The sequence below is a fragment of the Astatotilapia calliptera genome, chromosome 8 (assembly GCF_964374335.1).
Source record: "Astatotilapia calliptera chromosome 8, fAstCal68.1, whole genome shotgun sequence".
Lineage (NCBI taxonomy): Eukaryota > Metazoa > Chordata > Actinopteri > Cichliformes > Cichlidae > Astatotilapia > Astatotilapia calliptera.
Window position 1 is genome coordinate 15,113,809 of NC_137429.1, and position 15,776 is coordinate 15,129,584.

The 15,776-nt window shown below is 42.4% G+C and overlaps 1 protein-coding gene across 1 annotated transcript in view; it reads left to right on the forward strand.

Moving 5' to 3' along the window:
- Positions 1-6,700: 6,700 nt before the first annotated feature.
- LOC113014385 (uncharacterized) overlaps positions 6,701-15,776 on the forward strand; it is a 51,254-nt gene continuing 42,178 nt past the window's right edge. Inside the window, exon 1 of the mRNA XM_080305740.1 lies at positions 6,701-6,752. Within this exon, the coding sequence (XP_080161866.1) occupies positions 6,701-6,752 (52 nt within the window). The remainder of the gene's footprint in view (positions 6,753-15,776) is intronic.

Consider the following 15,776-nt stretch of genomic DNA (forward strand, 5'->3'; position numbering starts at 1 on the left):
CCTGTGTCATTTTGACAGTCCCTTTTCCTGTGCATGTTCCTTGTCTCCTTCCTGTGATTAGTGTCAGCTGTGCTCCCACCAGTTTCCTTCTCCCTCGTTACTGGTGCTGTGCCAAGATAGGTATCCCCAACAGAATTGTTCCCCCTGCGTCGGGAGCGTGCACTGGGCAGGGAGGGCGTATCCCAGGGGTCGGCAACCGTTGGCACGCAAAGGGTTAACTGATGGTACAGCCATAGCTGGACTGGCCATCGGGCATACCGGGCATTTGCTCGGTGGCTCGATGATTTTTATTTATTTTTTTTGTAACGGTATAAACAATGAAAGGTGTTGGATTGGCCAGATGCTGGCCGGTGTGTAAAAATAGCTCAGTTGTTTGGTGGTGGCATCGCAGAGCTTCCACAGATTCAGTAAAATTAACAAGTGGTGGAGGCCAGCACGTGGATGAGGGAGATCGGAGGCAGGACGGGATTCTTTACTTTGAGTTCTGCTTGTTTGCTATGCTGTGCTTTCGGCAAAAACGAAACAGCCAGGTCGCTGGACTCGCCGCTCCTGTGTCAGCGGAGAGCAGGCACACTTTGCCCCCCCGTCCCTCTTATGTTTCGGTGTTGCGCTGACACATCACGTGACTTAGACACTTTGGGGGTTGTCAAGTTGTTTACACATTAATTATATTCTTACCAATTGTTTTTGTTGTTGAGAATTTTAATTTTAATTTTTGTATTATAGTTTATCAACAGTATTTGTTTTAATTTGTTTACTGGTTTGTGTGCACTTAAGATTAAAACAAAACAAAAAAAAACGATCGCCACCACGGCAGACCCGATGGCATTTTCATGCTTCGGAGCATCATTTATTCTTACTATAATCACATGGTTGCTTCAACGGCTGCAGCTCTCCCGCTGGCAGCCGTACACATCACCACCACCAAACCTGCAGCGGCATTGCAGAACACGCCCTGCCACATACCCCCATCGCTCGCTTCACCTCACCCCGCGAGCAGGCGAGGGAATCGGCCCGGACCATCCGCGCCCCATGCCCCAGCCCAGCGATGGGGTCCACTCTGGCGGTCGCCCGCGCCTCCAGCGGAAGCCCCGGAGCTGGCCTGATGGCCACCCATATGGCAAGCAGCAGCGGCGGCGCAGCAGGCATGGAAATGAGGTGGGGCTCATAGGCAGCTGGGCAGACGGCCGGCACGCAGGACCATGCAGCCTGCGTGCCGAAGTGGACAGCGCGCCACCCTCAGGCGTGGCAGGACCCCCGCGCACCTCGACCTTCGTCTCCAGCTTGACAGGCCCCGCTGCCGCGCCAGCCTCCGCCTCACCCCAAGCCGCACGCTGTCCACACGGTTGCTGTAACAGTAGCCTACATTCAATGGCTGCAGCCCTCCTGCTGCCAGCTGTACACATCAACACCAAAAACAACAACAGCACAAGCAGCGCACAGGTTTTAAGCCGGCGAGGCATCATTGTAGATGCAGTGAAGGTGAGTCCATCTCACCTGAAGCCGCATGGCAGACCAGGAGCCGCTACAATAATAAAACATTTTTTTATTTAATTATAAATAAATTATTTCTCCTAATTATGTCCTGGGTTTTAACTAATTAATAATACCAAAGGAAACATCACAAAAACACTTAATGTCAACTTAATTGCGATTTAGCAATTCAATGAGGCATCCACTTTATTTATTGAAAAGTATCGTATCAGTATTGGTATTGGCGATACTGGCCCGAATTTACTTGGTATCGGATCGATACCAAAATATGCAGTATCGCACACCACTAGTATCAGGAGTACCAAGCGCATCGAGTCTCACCACAGGCTCTAACTGCTCACCATCCAGAGCTGTTATAGCCAGCACATAATCACAATCTGTTGCTAATCTTGGGAAAGCGTTTCATGTACTTTGATAATAGTTTTTGTTTGTTGTTCTAATACAGGTATTGTAGAAGAATAAAGGTGGTTATTGACTTTCATGCTTGAAGGTATTGTTGAAGCTGTTTTTGGCTTCTATGCTTAATTTCCATGTATGTTTGCACGTTTCAGAAAATGACTGCAGCTATTTCCAAATTTTCTTTAATATAACGAAATGAGGACTGGCTCAAGATTTTTGCACAGTACTATGTATTTTTATCTTTAGGCTATGTTTTAGCATTGAAATTCATGGTAATGGTGAAGTGGTGTACACAACTTGATTCAGATTTGCAGTTGTGATCAAGGTCAACTTAAGTATAATGGGAAGGTACTTTGGATCTTAATGGGAAAACTTTTTAAAAGTCTTTTTAAAATAGTTTCTTCTATTTTCTCAGCTGTTTGCACATAGATCATCTTATCAGATATCTTGTGATGTCTACAAATCAAAGTTCATGTTATCTTTCTCCCCACCCTGTTTTATTGGCCATGTACAGTTGAACAATGTGACATCCCTTATAGTTAGTGTGATGTGTTTTACCGTGTACAATTGTAATAACTTCTAAACCTCCCTCCTTATTTATTAAGTAGACTTTCCACATTCCAGTTCTGGGATTAGAGTTTTGATATAATTTGATATACACATATTCCTTACCCGACTAGTGATTAATGAATCTAGATCATGTATAGTTTTGAGAAGGGATTTTTAAGAACTTTAAGATTTAAGATTTTTAGAATGAGGAAAGGTTTAATTTATAGTTATATATGGCCTAACCATAGAAGGAACCATGCAATTTCAAGTAAGCCTTAGATGTAAAGAACATTACTTAAACACACTCTTACTTCAGAGAACTATGCAAAGTAAAGAGACTTAAAAAAATCAACATGTAAAAATGTGCGGCTAAACAAGAAAAGAGTGGTTAATGGTAATTTCCTTCTTCTTGAAATGTAAATATAAAGGCTTGGGATGGTTTTCATATTGCATTAGATCATTGACACATTTTTTTTTTTTTACCAACTTTGAAATGATAACTGAAATACTCTATGCCATGGAAAATTGATAAATAGATAAATGGCTTGAAAAGTGAACCCTTAGGTTATCTTCTTTGGGTGGGACCTGTACTTTAGCACTGTCCACAGGAGGAGGAGTGGCTAATGATTAAAACTGCCTGTGAAGGGCAATTGAATTCTAACCGTACAAAGATTTTGAGAACTAAGGACTTGAGCACTCCTAACCTTCATTGGACGTCTTTCCTGTGTTTACGCTGATTTTTTTTTTTTTTCTTTCCAATGGCTCAAAAATTCATACGCCTGTCTATCCTTTGGATACTTGTAGCCCTTTTGGGTAAGTAGTCTGTTCCTATTGCATAAACTTTAAAACCACACATTTTCAACTTGTGTTTTTTATGTGAATCAGATTGAGCTGCAATTACAGCTAAACTGTTTAACACAGGTCAAGTCTTTAAATGCTTTTCATAAATAGTGATAAAACCATTATTTAGGTTAAGATTTTATATCTGTACTCATTCCTAAACCACTATTATATTTGTAGTAGAAAAATGGAAAGCTACCAGTGATGTGCGTTAAATGTCAGGAGGGATATTATACCCCTTATGTCAAACAGAGTGATTTGTGGCCCCAATAAATGATTTGTGACCCTAGGAAGTAATAAAGGAAGTAATAAAACATATGGTAGCCATAGAATTATGATATTCATCAAAATATGCTAGTTCATAGCTCATTTATTTTTCCCCCCACAAAATAAATTATTTGATTATTAAAAAAATAAAGGTTTTATATCAAATAGCATTCTTTATTTTTAAGCCATTAAAAGGTTTTTATTTTTTATGCTTAAAAAACGCCATCTGGTGGTGGGTCAGTGCGTGTGTGTGCGCGCGCACCCCCGCGCCTGTGCGAGCTCGTGCACGCGCCTGTGTCTGGGCCAGTGCTCGTCTGTGTGTGTGTGTGTGAAAATGTGTTAAACCAGAGTAAAAGTGCTTAGTTAAATTTGTGCTTTTGTAACGTTCAGTATGGCGAGACATACAGGTTGCATGTCTCGTTGGAAAACTTTATTTCAATTTTCAATCCGAAAAAGGAAAATGAGAATCAAAGTCTGAGTCGCAAAAAACTCTCCCGATCCCCCAAGCATAAACTCACTGCGGCTTCCAGCAAAAAACCCTAGGTAAACAAGCAGGGAGACCTCCTGAAAAAAACCCTCCGTCTTTCTCCAAAAACGCACAACAAATCCCCCATAGAATTACTTGATAGGGACCCCTCTATTCCCAAAACGTATATTCAATAACAGGGCAAAAACTCCTGAAAAAATCCTTAGTCTTTTTTCGCAAATTCAGTGCCCCGCGGCTCCCACCCAACCCTTAGGCAATCAAGCAGGAAACCTCCTGAAAAAACCCTCCGTATTTTTTATCAAAAACACGTGCAACAAAAAAAACCCCTAGAATAACTTGTTAGGGAACCCTCTATTCCCAAAACTTATATTCGATAACAGGGGAAAAACTCCTGAAAAACTCCTTAGTCTTTTTTCTTCAAACCAGCCCTCTTACTAGCTCCGTCTCAAATTCAGCGCACAGCCTGAAAGTTTTCCCTCGCTCCTACTCGCACCGAGCCGCAGCCAGCGCACAACTTTTTTTCCTTGTTACTCTCGCTGTATCTGATCGCACCCCGGTTAGCCAATTGGATACAGGTCCCATTTTTATGATCTGCCACTGAGGTTAAGACTGGCACAGCGCTCCCAGAAGACGCCTGACTTCTATGGCGTTATTTTTTTTGCCACTATTCTGAGTGCATGTAAAAAAAAATTTGTAAAAAAAAAGTGTTGTATTTTGAGGAGAAATTTATTTTGAGCGAATGTGACCAAGTGGTCGGCAGGGTTATAAAAGAAATAATAAAACGCCACCTGGGGGGAATTCTAGCCCCCAGGAAATATAAACTTTAGAAATGAAATGTAATTAAAAAAAAAAACAATGTTTGCACAGGTTCAGGGTTGCACACTGAGGCCGGCTCAATGTATTAACACCATTTTTTATTAAAAAAATAAATAAAAACAAAATAACAAAGACAGCTCACTAATTGTCTAAAATAGAGTCCCAAATTACAAAAAAATAAACATACGACTGGGACTTACCAGCAGCAGTGGACCAAAAGAAAACCACACAAAAAAACCCCACTATAGTCTATTCACCTGGTGCTGTACAACAAAAGTGTGGAAAACGACCCCACCACCTAAGGTCCCACGGCCGCTGGTAGATCCTCAGTTCACTGAAATAAAAGCACAAGATATACACATTAAAAAGGATAAAAACATGGGGCATAAAAAGGCTCTCTATATACTAAAAAGAAATTAAAAGAAAAACAGAGACCTGCAATAAAACACACCCACATACACACCACAGAGCACAGATTGGAAAAACTCGTACTCTGCGAGCCAGCCCACAGCTGGTGCTGGTTCCGATTGTCCGTAGCCCTACTCAGTCTCGCGCAGCTCTCCACATCTGGGAGAGGCGGTACCAGTTTTTGTAACACCAGCCCAATTTACAGCTGAAGATCGCCCCGACTAGCCGCGAAAGCTGGAGTAAAACGATAGTCCAAAAAAGGGGCTTAGCATGAGACCAAAAGCCCCCAGGGGCGAGGCGAGGCCAGCAGCAGGAACAAAACTGGACGGCCAACAGATCGGAACACAAGATGAAACAGGGCAAGACAAGACAGCAGCTAGGCAGGCGTCTCGACTCTTTGCTTAAAATCAGGCAGTTGGTCCCTGAGAGGGTGCGGCAGCAATCAAACCCTACAAACAAACAAAAAGGCAAAGATAACCTTAATCTTCTCTAATTTAAAAATACTAGCAGCTATAATATAAGCGGCTTACCCCAAGACTGGAGGCGCTGTACTGTACAGTGGACGCAACTCACGCGTCTCTCCACCACAGCTGGAGTAAAGAAAAGAGAAACAGCCGCGCTGTAGCAGGCCGCAGAATTATGACTACTAGTTACCGACTTTTGAGAGAAATCAGAGGTCGAAAGGAGGCCTACCTGTAGCAGTCACACAATCCGATCGTATCGGTAAATTAACCAATAGGCCAGCATTTACTGCTGTATCGCACCAGAAGGAGGAATGATCCAACAAAAAAAAAACGGCTTCCCTTTATACAGGTAAACACCACCCTGTAATCAATATGCAGGTGGGTTCCTAATTAACCCAATCACACGATACAAGGAGCGAGTGCAGCGGAAAGAGAGCGAGGGTGGTAGAGCGAGCGAGAAAGAAAGAAAAAGAAGGGCGAGTAGCCCATCCGGCTACACGAAGAAAAGCTGAATTTGAGTGAACAAAATTCATTCCTGCATGCAAAAAATGTATTTCAGTGTTTGCTATTATCCATACACACACACAATAGAAGCCCCTCTCGCTCAGTTTTTGCATTTGCGCTCGCTCGCAATGTGTTGCCCGTGCGCACTCAACTCTTTCTCTACACCATTATATTTGTGCCACAAAACCAGCCAATCACAGACTTGGATGCAAAAAAATCTAATTGGCTGTTCTGGTCTCCAATCAGCTCGAAATTATGAAATGCAATATCCCAGAATCCATTTCGTCCAAAACTCAATCGAGGCAGTGGTGGAGGAACACAGAGTGGCGGAGTTTGAAATATTACTCTTTCTGGGTCACAAAATAAACTTTTAAGATATTTTCATGCGAGAATGTAGCTGTGTAAACTTCGAATACCTGCTCGGTTCATCAAGAAATCACATATTTCCATAAGTGCTCTAACGTTTTTGGAGATGCCTGTTACCCACCAGCTGACCGCACAGCTGGACTGGAACCGGCCATTGGGTATATCGGGCATTTGCCCGATGGGCCGATGGTGATTTTGCATTTTTATGTTTGTTTGTTTTTGTAACGGTATAAACAATGGAAGGTGGTGGATTAGCCAATTCATCATGATCAACTCTGGGCTGGACCAATTACAATACATCCATATTGAGGGGAAAAGGAATGCGATTCGTCCAGCTAGACTGAAAAAAAGACACAAAGCTGGAGTTATTTTTTCTTTACGCTGCACAGCTGCCGCTTCTCCCCTCATTCTCTCTCCCTCTCTCTCCTGTTGCTACTTCAATCACGAAACTAATCAATGATCAGCTGATCATCTCTCTTGTTTGTTTATCTCCCACTTTGTGCCAGAAACAGGAAATAAGCGGATGTTGCGCAAAACAACAACAGCAGCACGTTCAAGCTTGATAAGCTGTTGTTATAATTTATTTAAAATTAATTTCTAGTATCAGCTGATGTTTGCTGGAGCCACAGCTGTGAAAGCTGCTGCTCATGATATCGGTTTAGAAACATGAAGGTGATACAAATCATACATATACAGGGAGTGTGGAATTATTAGGCAAGTTGTATTTTTGAGGAATAATTTTATTATTGAACAACAACCATGTTCTCAATGAACCCAAAAAACTCATTAATATCAAAGCTGAATGTTTTTGGAAGTAGTTTTTAGTTTGTTTTTAGTTTTAGCTATTTTAGGGGGATATCTTCAATTATTTATTTTTACCAGTGAAACCAATATAACATCTCCACATTCACAAATATACATTTCTGACATTCAAAAACAAAACAAAAACAAATCAGCGACCAATATAGCCACCTCCTTTGCAAGGACACTCAAAAGCCTGCCATCCATGGATTCTGTCAGTGTTTTGATCTGTTCACCATCAACATTGCGTGCAGCAGCAACCACAGCCTCCCAGACACTGTTCAGAGAGGTGTACTGTTATCCCTCCTCGTAAATCTCACATTTGATGATGGACCACAGGTTCTCAATGGGGTTCAGATCAGGTGAACAAGGTGGCCATGTCATTAGTTTTTCTTCTTTTATACCCTTTCTTGCCAGCCACGCTGTGGAGTACTTGGACGCGTGTGATGGAGCATTGTCCTGCATGAAAATCATGTTTTTCTTGAAGGATGCAGACTTCTTCCTGTACCACTGCTTGAAGAAGGTGTCTTCCAGAAACTGGCAGTAGGACTGGGAGTTGAGCTTGACTCCATCCTCAACCCGAAAAGGCTCCACAAGCTCATCTTTGATGATACCAGCCCAAACCAGTACTCCACCTCCACCTTGCTGGCGTCTGAGTCGGATTGGAGCTCTCTGCCATTTACCAATCCAGCCACGGGCCCATCCATCTGGCCCATCAAGACTCACTCTCATTTCATCAGTCCATAAAACCTTAGAAAAATCAGTCTTGAGATATTTCTTGGCCCAGTCTTGACGTTTTAGCTTGTGTTTCTTGTTCAGTGGTGGTCGTCTTTCAGCCTTTCTTACCTTGGCCATGTCTCTGAGTATTGCACACCTTGTGCTTTTGGGGACTCCAGTGATGTTGCAGCTCTGAAATATGGCCAAACTGGTGGCAAGTGGCATCTTGGCAGCTGCACGCTTGACTTTTCTCAGTTCATGGGCAGTTATTTTGCGCCTTGGTTTTTCCACACGCTTCTTGCAACCTTTTTAAAACTATTTTAAATGAAATGCTTGATTGTTCGATGATCACGCTTCAGAAGCTTTGCAATTTTGAGACTGCTGCATCCCTCTGCAAGATATCTCACTATTTTTGACTTTTCTGAGCCTGTCAAGTCCTTCTTTTGACCCATTTTGCCAAAGGAAAGGACGTTGCCTAATAATTCTGCACAATACCTGATATAGGGTGTTGATGTCATTAGACCACACCCCTTCTCATTACAGAGATGCACATCACCTAATATGCTTAATTGGTAGTAGGCTTTCGAGCCTATACAGCTTGGAGTAAGACAACATGCATGAAGAGGATGATGTGGACAAAATACTCATTTGCCTAATAATTCTGCACTCCCTGTATATCAACAAGACAGTGTACATCACTGTCACAACAGCGTTTGTTTTAGTTCAAAGGCTTTATGGTTTTTCCTATAATACCTGGTGGTGTAGTCTGTGATTTTTTTGTCAGTTCAGCCTTATATATTATGTTTAACCCAAGTGACCACGTTAGAAAACGTTAGAGCAATTGTGCAAATATGTGATGTCTTGATGAATCGAGCAGATATTTGAAGTTTACACAGCACCATTCTCGCATGAAAATATCTTAAAAGTTTATTTTGTGACCCAGAAAGAGTAATATTTCAAACTCCGCCACTCTGTGTTCCTCCACCACTGCCTCGATTGAGTTTTGGACGAAATGGATTCTGGGATATTGCATTTCATCATTTCGAGCTGATTGGAGACCAGAACAGCCAATCAGATTTTTTTGCATCCAAGTCTGGGATTGGCTGGTTTTGTGGCACAAATATAATGGTTTAGAGAAAGAGTTGAGTGCGCACGGGCAGAAATGTTAAGAGCGCAAGCATCACATTGCGAGCGAGCGCAAATGCAAAAACTGAGCGAGAGGGGCTGCTATTGTGTGTGTGTGTAGATAATAGCAAACACTGATATACATTTTTTGCACGCAGGAATGAATTTTGTTCACTCAAATTCAGCTTTTCTTCTCTCAAAATAAATTTCTCCTCAAAATACAACACATGCACCTGCAAACTTTTTTACGTGCGCTCAGAATAGTGGCACAAAAATAATGCCACAGAAGTCAGATGTCTTCTGGGTAGTGATGTTCGATTCGTGAACGAATCGTTCAATACTTGAGAATCACTTTACTGACTCGTGAATCATGATTCACAAGCCCAATTGACTCACTGACTCATCCCTGTTGCTGTTATCAAACTAATTCCATTAGTAGAAATATATCTAGCTTATAATTAAAATTGTAGGGGGAAAAAACAACAGCCAGTTTCTTAACAAAAGCATTTCTGCTCTGAACTGGAAGAAAAAACCCTGAGTAGAAACCTCACATCAAGAAAATAGCTCCTTGGTTCACTGTAGCATCGCTCAGCTAACATGCTAACAGCACATTTGAGTTACTCACCCCCTCCATTCCTGTGCTGAATCATAGCATAAGCGAAACACTCAGGACTCACTAACCCCCTCCCTTGCTGTGCTGAATCGTAGCATAAGCGAATCACTCAGGACTCACTAACCCCCTCCCTTGCTGTGCTGAATCGTAGCATAAGCGAATCACTCAGGACTCACTAACCCCCTCCCTTGCTGTGCTGAATCGTAGAGTAAGCGAATCACTCAGGACTCACCCCCTCCCTCCTGGCTCATAGCTCAGACGAGTTGAACGAATCACTGAATCACTCACCCCCTCCCTCCTGGCTCACAGCTCAAACAAGTTGAACGAATCACTGACTCACTCACCCCCTCCCTTCCTGTGCTGAATTGACTATGTGCACGTTAGTAGGGCTGGGCGATATGACCCAAAATTCATATCTCGATATTTTTTAGCTGGATAGCGATATAAGATATATATCTCGATTTTTTTTTAAAAGCCATAAGTTAAGAACAAAAAGAGAGTTCTTAGTCACACTGTGTCCCAGATGTCACACGGGCACTTTTATTTATTTATTATCAGCATTTATTAAATAATCATGGTCCATAAATAAAAGAAAACAATGTTGTTTTTGTGCATAACAAAAAGCTCACAATTGTGCAGTCAAAATGTAAACTAATAGACGCTGAGCATAATAACAAAGAGACAGATTTCACAGCTGCACTACGTCTCTGAACAGGTGCCATTTGTGGTCCTTATACACACACAGTACGTATCACTCCGCGAGGCTCCTCCTCGGTAGCCGTTATCCTCCGACAATCCATCAAGCGGTGCAGGTCCGTAGCTTAGCAAAGTCATATTAAAACATTTTTTGACAGATTGCTGAGCGCTGTGTACCACATAAAATCGGTTCGCGGTCAGTAAGCACAACCAGAATTCATACATAAGGCGCACTGTCGATTTTTGAGAAAAGGAAAGGATTTTAGGCCGTGCAGCCCCTCCGGGCTGCATGTCGTTAGCGCGGTTAGCTCGTTAGCGTGGTTAGCTCGCTAACATGTTGACGCCATCCAGCCCCACGCACGGTAACTCGCTAACGGAGATTTTCCGCTTTCATCTTGTCATTGCCTGCAGGTGAAGCTATGGGGGAGGGGGAGTTGGGTTCAGTGAAGGAGAGGCGAGGCCGAGTAACGTTGCTTAGAGACAAAAGTGGACGAAAGAGAGGCAAACCTGCGGCTCCACAAGTATAGTTTGCGGCTCCACAAGTATAATTATAACGTAACATAGACTATATCGATATAAACGATATTGTCACATCTTATATCTCGTATGAAAATATATCGATATTTTTAAAAAACTCGATATATCGCCCAGCCCTACACGTTAGCATATCGTTAGCTTCATAGCATAATTGCCTAAGTCATTTGACTAAGTCAATGACTTAGGCACTTATGCTATGAAGCTAACGATATGCTACTTCCCGTGCGGAAACTCCTGTGGGGAGCTTTGTTTCTGGTGTCCTATTCACGCCCTGTTTACGGTCCAAAACAAGTTAAGCAAATGAATGAATCAAGTGGCGATTTACATTTCTATAGATGTCTTGGACATTTACCCAATATATCTGTAAATGATGTTCATCGACTTGTCGATATTTTTTCCCCTCGCCTCAGGGCAAAAGAGAAAAGGGATTCAAATGTTATATTTCTCAGCTGTCCCTCGTTTATCGCAGGTGTTATGTTCTAAAAATAACCAGGGATAGGTGAAATCAAGTAGCCAATTTTATTTTTTGACGGTGCAAAAGGACGCAGGACACAATGTAAAAAACCCAGGAGAAATAAAGACACAATGAGACAAAGTTACTTTCTTTGCTAAACGTGTACACGGGTGAGCTGCTGAGAACAACTCACGTCGTGAACAGAGGCTTGGCACTTTTTATAGAAAAGACAGTGAGAACAGGATAAGAAAAATAATAAACAGATAAAATAAACAACTCCATATGTGGCGCTAGTCTCGTCAGCAGAGAGCTGGGAGAAAGCTGTGAGAGATAAAACAATCTAAAACAATATGTCCCAAAACAATATGTCTGCTGGGAAAGTCTAAAAGGATAATTCTAAACTAATCTAACCATAGACAAAGGGCATCTTTGTACATTTAAAAGAAGGTAAAGAAACATAGAATCATTTTTCCTGTAACAGACGTAAAAAAAAAACGTGCAAACTTGCACTAAAAAAATCTGTGAAACAGCGAGGTGAAAGGTGAACCACGTTATTAGCGAGGGACCACTGTAATTTTGAAGGTAAGTCACAACATACCCTTCGTAAATACTAATGTATAGAAACCGTTACCAGCAATCATTCATTTTTTGTGTGGCTTTTTTCACGGTTTGTTAACATGCTGTGTAGGTGTGTACTTGACTAGCTGATATCGACATAAAGGGGGAAACATCTGGTTTGACTATTGTTCACCTGTAGTTTGAATGCTGAACCTGTTTAAATCATAAGACCAGTCACTATACAGAGATGTGTTTCTGAATGTGGACGATGTGTCTTCTGCTGCAGTAATGCAGTTCTGCTTGTGTTGAGTGATGTAAACAACTGATCGATCTAAACTCTTTAAACGTCAAAATTGATCATTCGATTTTTTATGACACAACAGTGGTGAGTGTTCCCACCTTCTGCTCTTTGTAACTTAACGCGATCTTTCCGTTTTCGAGTTTTGGACATGATTTTGGAGTATATCTTCGCAGTAGCGATTGACCGCAAAGTAAAGCTACCCGAAATGTACAACCCCACATCAGGTCTCAAACCAGGAAGTTAGCATTTTCTCGTGCACAGGGTCAATCGTAGCATAGAGGAATCACTCACTCACCCCCTCCCTCCCGATTCGCAGCTTCTTCTTCTTGGTTAGCAACCAATGTTAAGGTGCATTAGCAAGGGGGCGGTACTACGGTGTTGTTTGCCGGCAGTACGAAATAATGATACGAGGAAAAATGGATAGTCATCGAAGAAGCGATATTTGGATGCATTTTGAAATGAAAAGTGCAACACACGCACAATGCAACATTTGCAAGACAGTTTTGTCTTTTCGAGGGGGAAGTACATCAAATATGAGAAGACATCTCAGCAGCAAGCACCCCACAGTTATGCTACAACAACAGCACAGTCAAAACCCAGCTACTACCATTGGACAACCTAGCGGCCAGCAGCAGGAGCAACAATCTTCAACAGCAGCATTATCAACAGCGGTCACATCACCTGTTTATTCCAGCAGCACATCAATAAGTACTCAGCAAGAAAACACAAGCACACACACAGCAGGGCAAGGACAACAATCAGCAAAAAGAAGACAGAGGCAGTCTTACATGGGAGCATTTGTGTCAAGGCCCAGCACCGTGGCTTCTGCTAAACTGAGAGAGACACAGCAGCAGATGTGACAGCCCCAACTACGACTGAAGCAAGATGTGCCAACCAGGTGGAATTCCACTTATTACATGCTGAAGCGGATTGCAGAAGTGAAGGATCCCCTCATTTCCACCCTGGCCTTGGTAAATCCACATCTGCAAACCCTGTCACTTGAAGAGTGGGAGATGGTCAAGGAAACCTGTGAGGTCCTGCAGCCTTTTGAGGAAGTGACTGTGGAACTGAGTGCCGAAAGGTATGTTAAAATAGTTTCATAATACATATATATATTTCATGTTGTGTCATTACATTTTCCTAAACACATTTTTCAATTCTTTCCCAGATAATAGCATTTAAGATGTTTCTTACAACAGCTTATAATTAAATGTAAACTGTAAAATGGTTTTATATGACAATGTATATGCTTAATGCACTGCACTGCAGGGGCTGTAACTGCATTAAAACGCATGGAACTATAGTGTTTCCTTTATTTCTCCTCAACAGGTTTGTTACTGGATCAAAAGCCATTTTAATGGCAAGAGGGCTGCAGAGGGTTACTGCACACAGACAGAGAAGTCCTTCCATCTATCAGCCAATCCGCAACATGGTAGACATCCTCATGGCAGAAATTGTCAAACGGCTGGGGGGGATCGAACAAGTGAGCCTGCTTGCAGATGCTACACTTTTGGATCCCAGGTTCAAGAAGTATGCATTTTTACATGATAGACATGCAGAAGATGCTGTAACAAGAGTTGTGGGAGCTGCATTGAGGTCCTTAAGACCACTGCCACTGGCAACACCCAGCACAGAGGAAGGAGAGGGTGTCCCACAGGCCAGTACTTCCACTGAGACAGTGCCTGTGATTTGGGCCGATTTTGAGGAGCGGGTTGCATCACTGAGGCCAGGAGTCCAAAACCCCTTCACAGAGGCAATGCTGGAGATTAAAGGATTCCTGTCAGAGCCACTCCCGAACATCTGACCCCCTGGAGTGGTGGAAGTCCCGTGCCACTGTCTTCAAAAAAACCTGCGATACTATGAAGACAAGACTCTGCATAGTGGCAACTTCTGTTCCATCAGAGCGGATCTTTTCAAAGGCAGGACAAACAATTACAGACAGGAGGAACCGTCTCAGCCCTGGAAAAATTCGGGAGCTTATTTTCCTCAATGCCAATCTGTAAGGGACAATTAATTTTGAAGTGGACTAGTACTTTTGAACACATTAATCTGTGAATTTTATTCATTTTTATTTATATTTTAGATTTTGTTGATTCACATTTCATTTTGTATCTGTCAGAAATTTCATTGATATTCTATTGAAATAAAAATAAATGTTCCCTTTACAAATCTTTATTTTTTTGCTCTTTTTTGCTCTATAAAAGAGTTGTTTTTCTTTTTCAATCACTCATCTTAGCAATAGGGTTTACATGAAAAGACAAACAAATTAAGTTTGCATGAAAATGTACATTTTTGCACACTCCTAGCAACTGACTCAGTGACTCAAATGACTCAAAACACCCGATTCATTTTGATTCACTAAAAGGAATTGAATTTACCATCACTACTTCTGGGAGCGCTGTGCCAGTCTTAACCTCAGCAGGAGGTCATAAAAATAGGACCTGTATCCGATTGGCTAACCGGGGTGCGAGGGGAGCCGCCCCTTTGTTATGTGATTGGCAGCGGGGTGAAGTTAGGCACGCCTCGGAGGCGGAGTTGGCCTCCGGCGCAAATTCCAAACGAAGAGCCCGAATAATTAAGGATCAGATACAGCGAGAGTAACAAGGGAAAAAATTGTGGCTGACTGCGGCTCAGTGCGAGTAGGAGCGAGGGAAAACTTTCAGGCTGTGCGCTGAATTTGAGACGGAGCTAGTAAGAGGGCTGGTTTGAAGAAAAAAGACTAAGGATTTTTTCAGGAGTTTTCCCCCTGTTATCGAATACAAGTTTTGGGAATAGAGGGTTCCCTAACAAGATATTCTAGGGTTTTTTTGTTGCCCGTGTTTTGGATAAAAATACGGAGGGTTTTTTCAGGAGGTTTCCTGTTTGATTGCCTAAGGGTTGGGTGGGAGCCGCGGGGCGCTGAATTTGCGAAAAAAGACCAAGGATTTTTTCAGGGGTTTTTGTCCTGTTATTGAATATAAGTTTTGGGAATAGAAGGGTCCCTATCAAGTAATTCTAGGGGGGATTTGTTGTGCGTTTTTGGAAAAAAAGACGGAGGTTTTTTTTCAGGAGGTCTCCCTGCTTGTTTACCTAGGGGATTTTGCTGGAAGCTGCAGTGAGCTTATGCTTGGGGGATCGCGAGTTTTTTGCGACTCAGACTTTGATTCTCATTTTCCTTTTTCGGATTGAAAATTGAAATAAAGTTTTCCAACGAGGCATGCAACCTGTATGCCTCGCCATACTGAACATTACAAAAGCAGAAGTTTAACTAATCACTTTTACTCTGGTTTAACACATTTTCACACACACACACACACACACAGACAAGGACGGGCCCAGACACAGGCGCGTGCACGAGCTCGCACAGACGCGGGGGGGCGCGCACGCACACACACGCACTG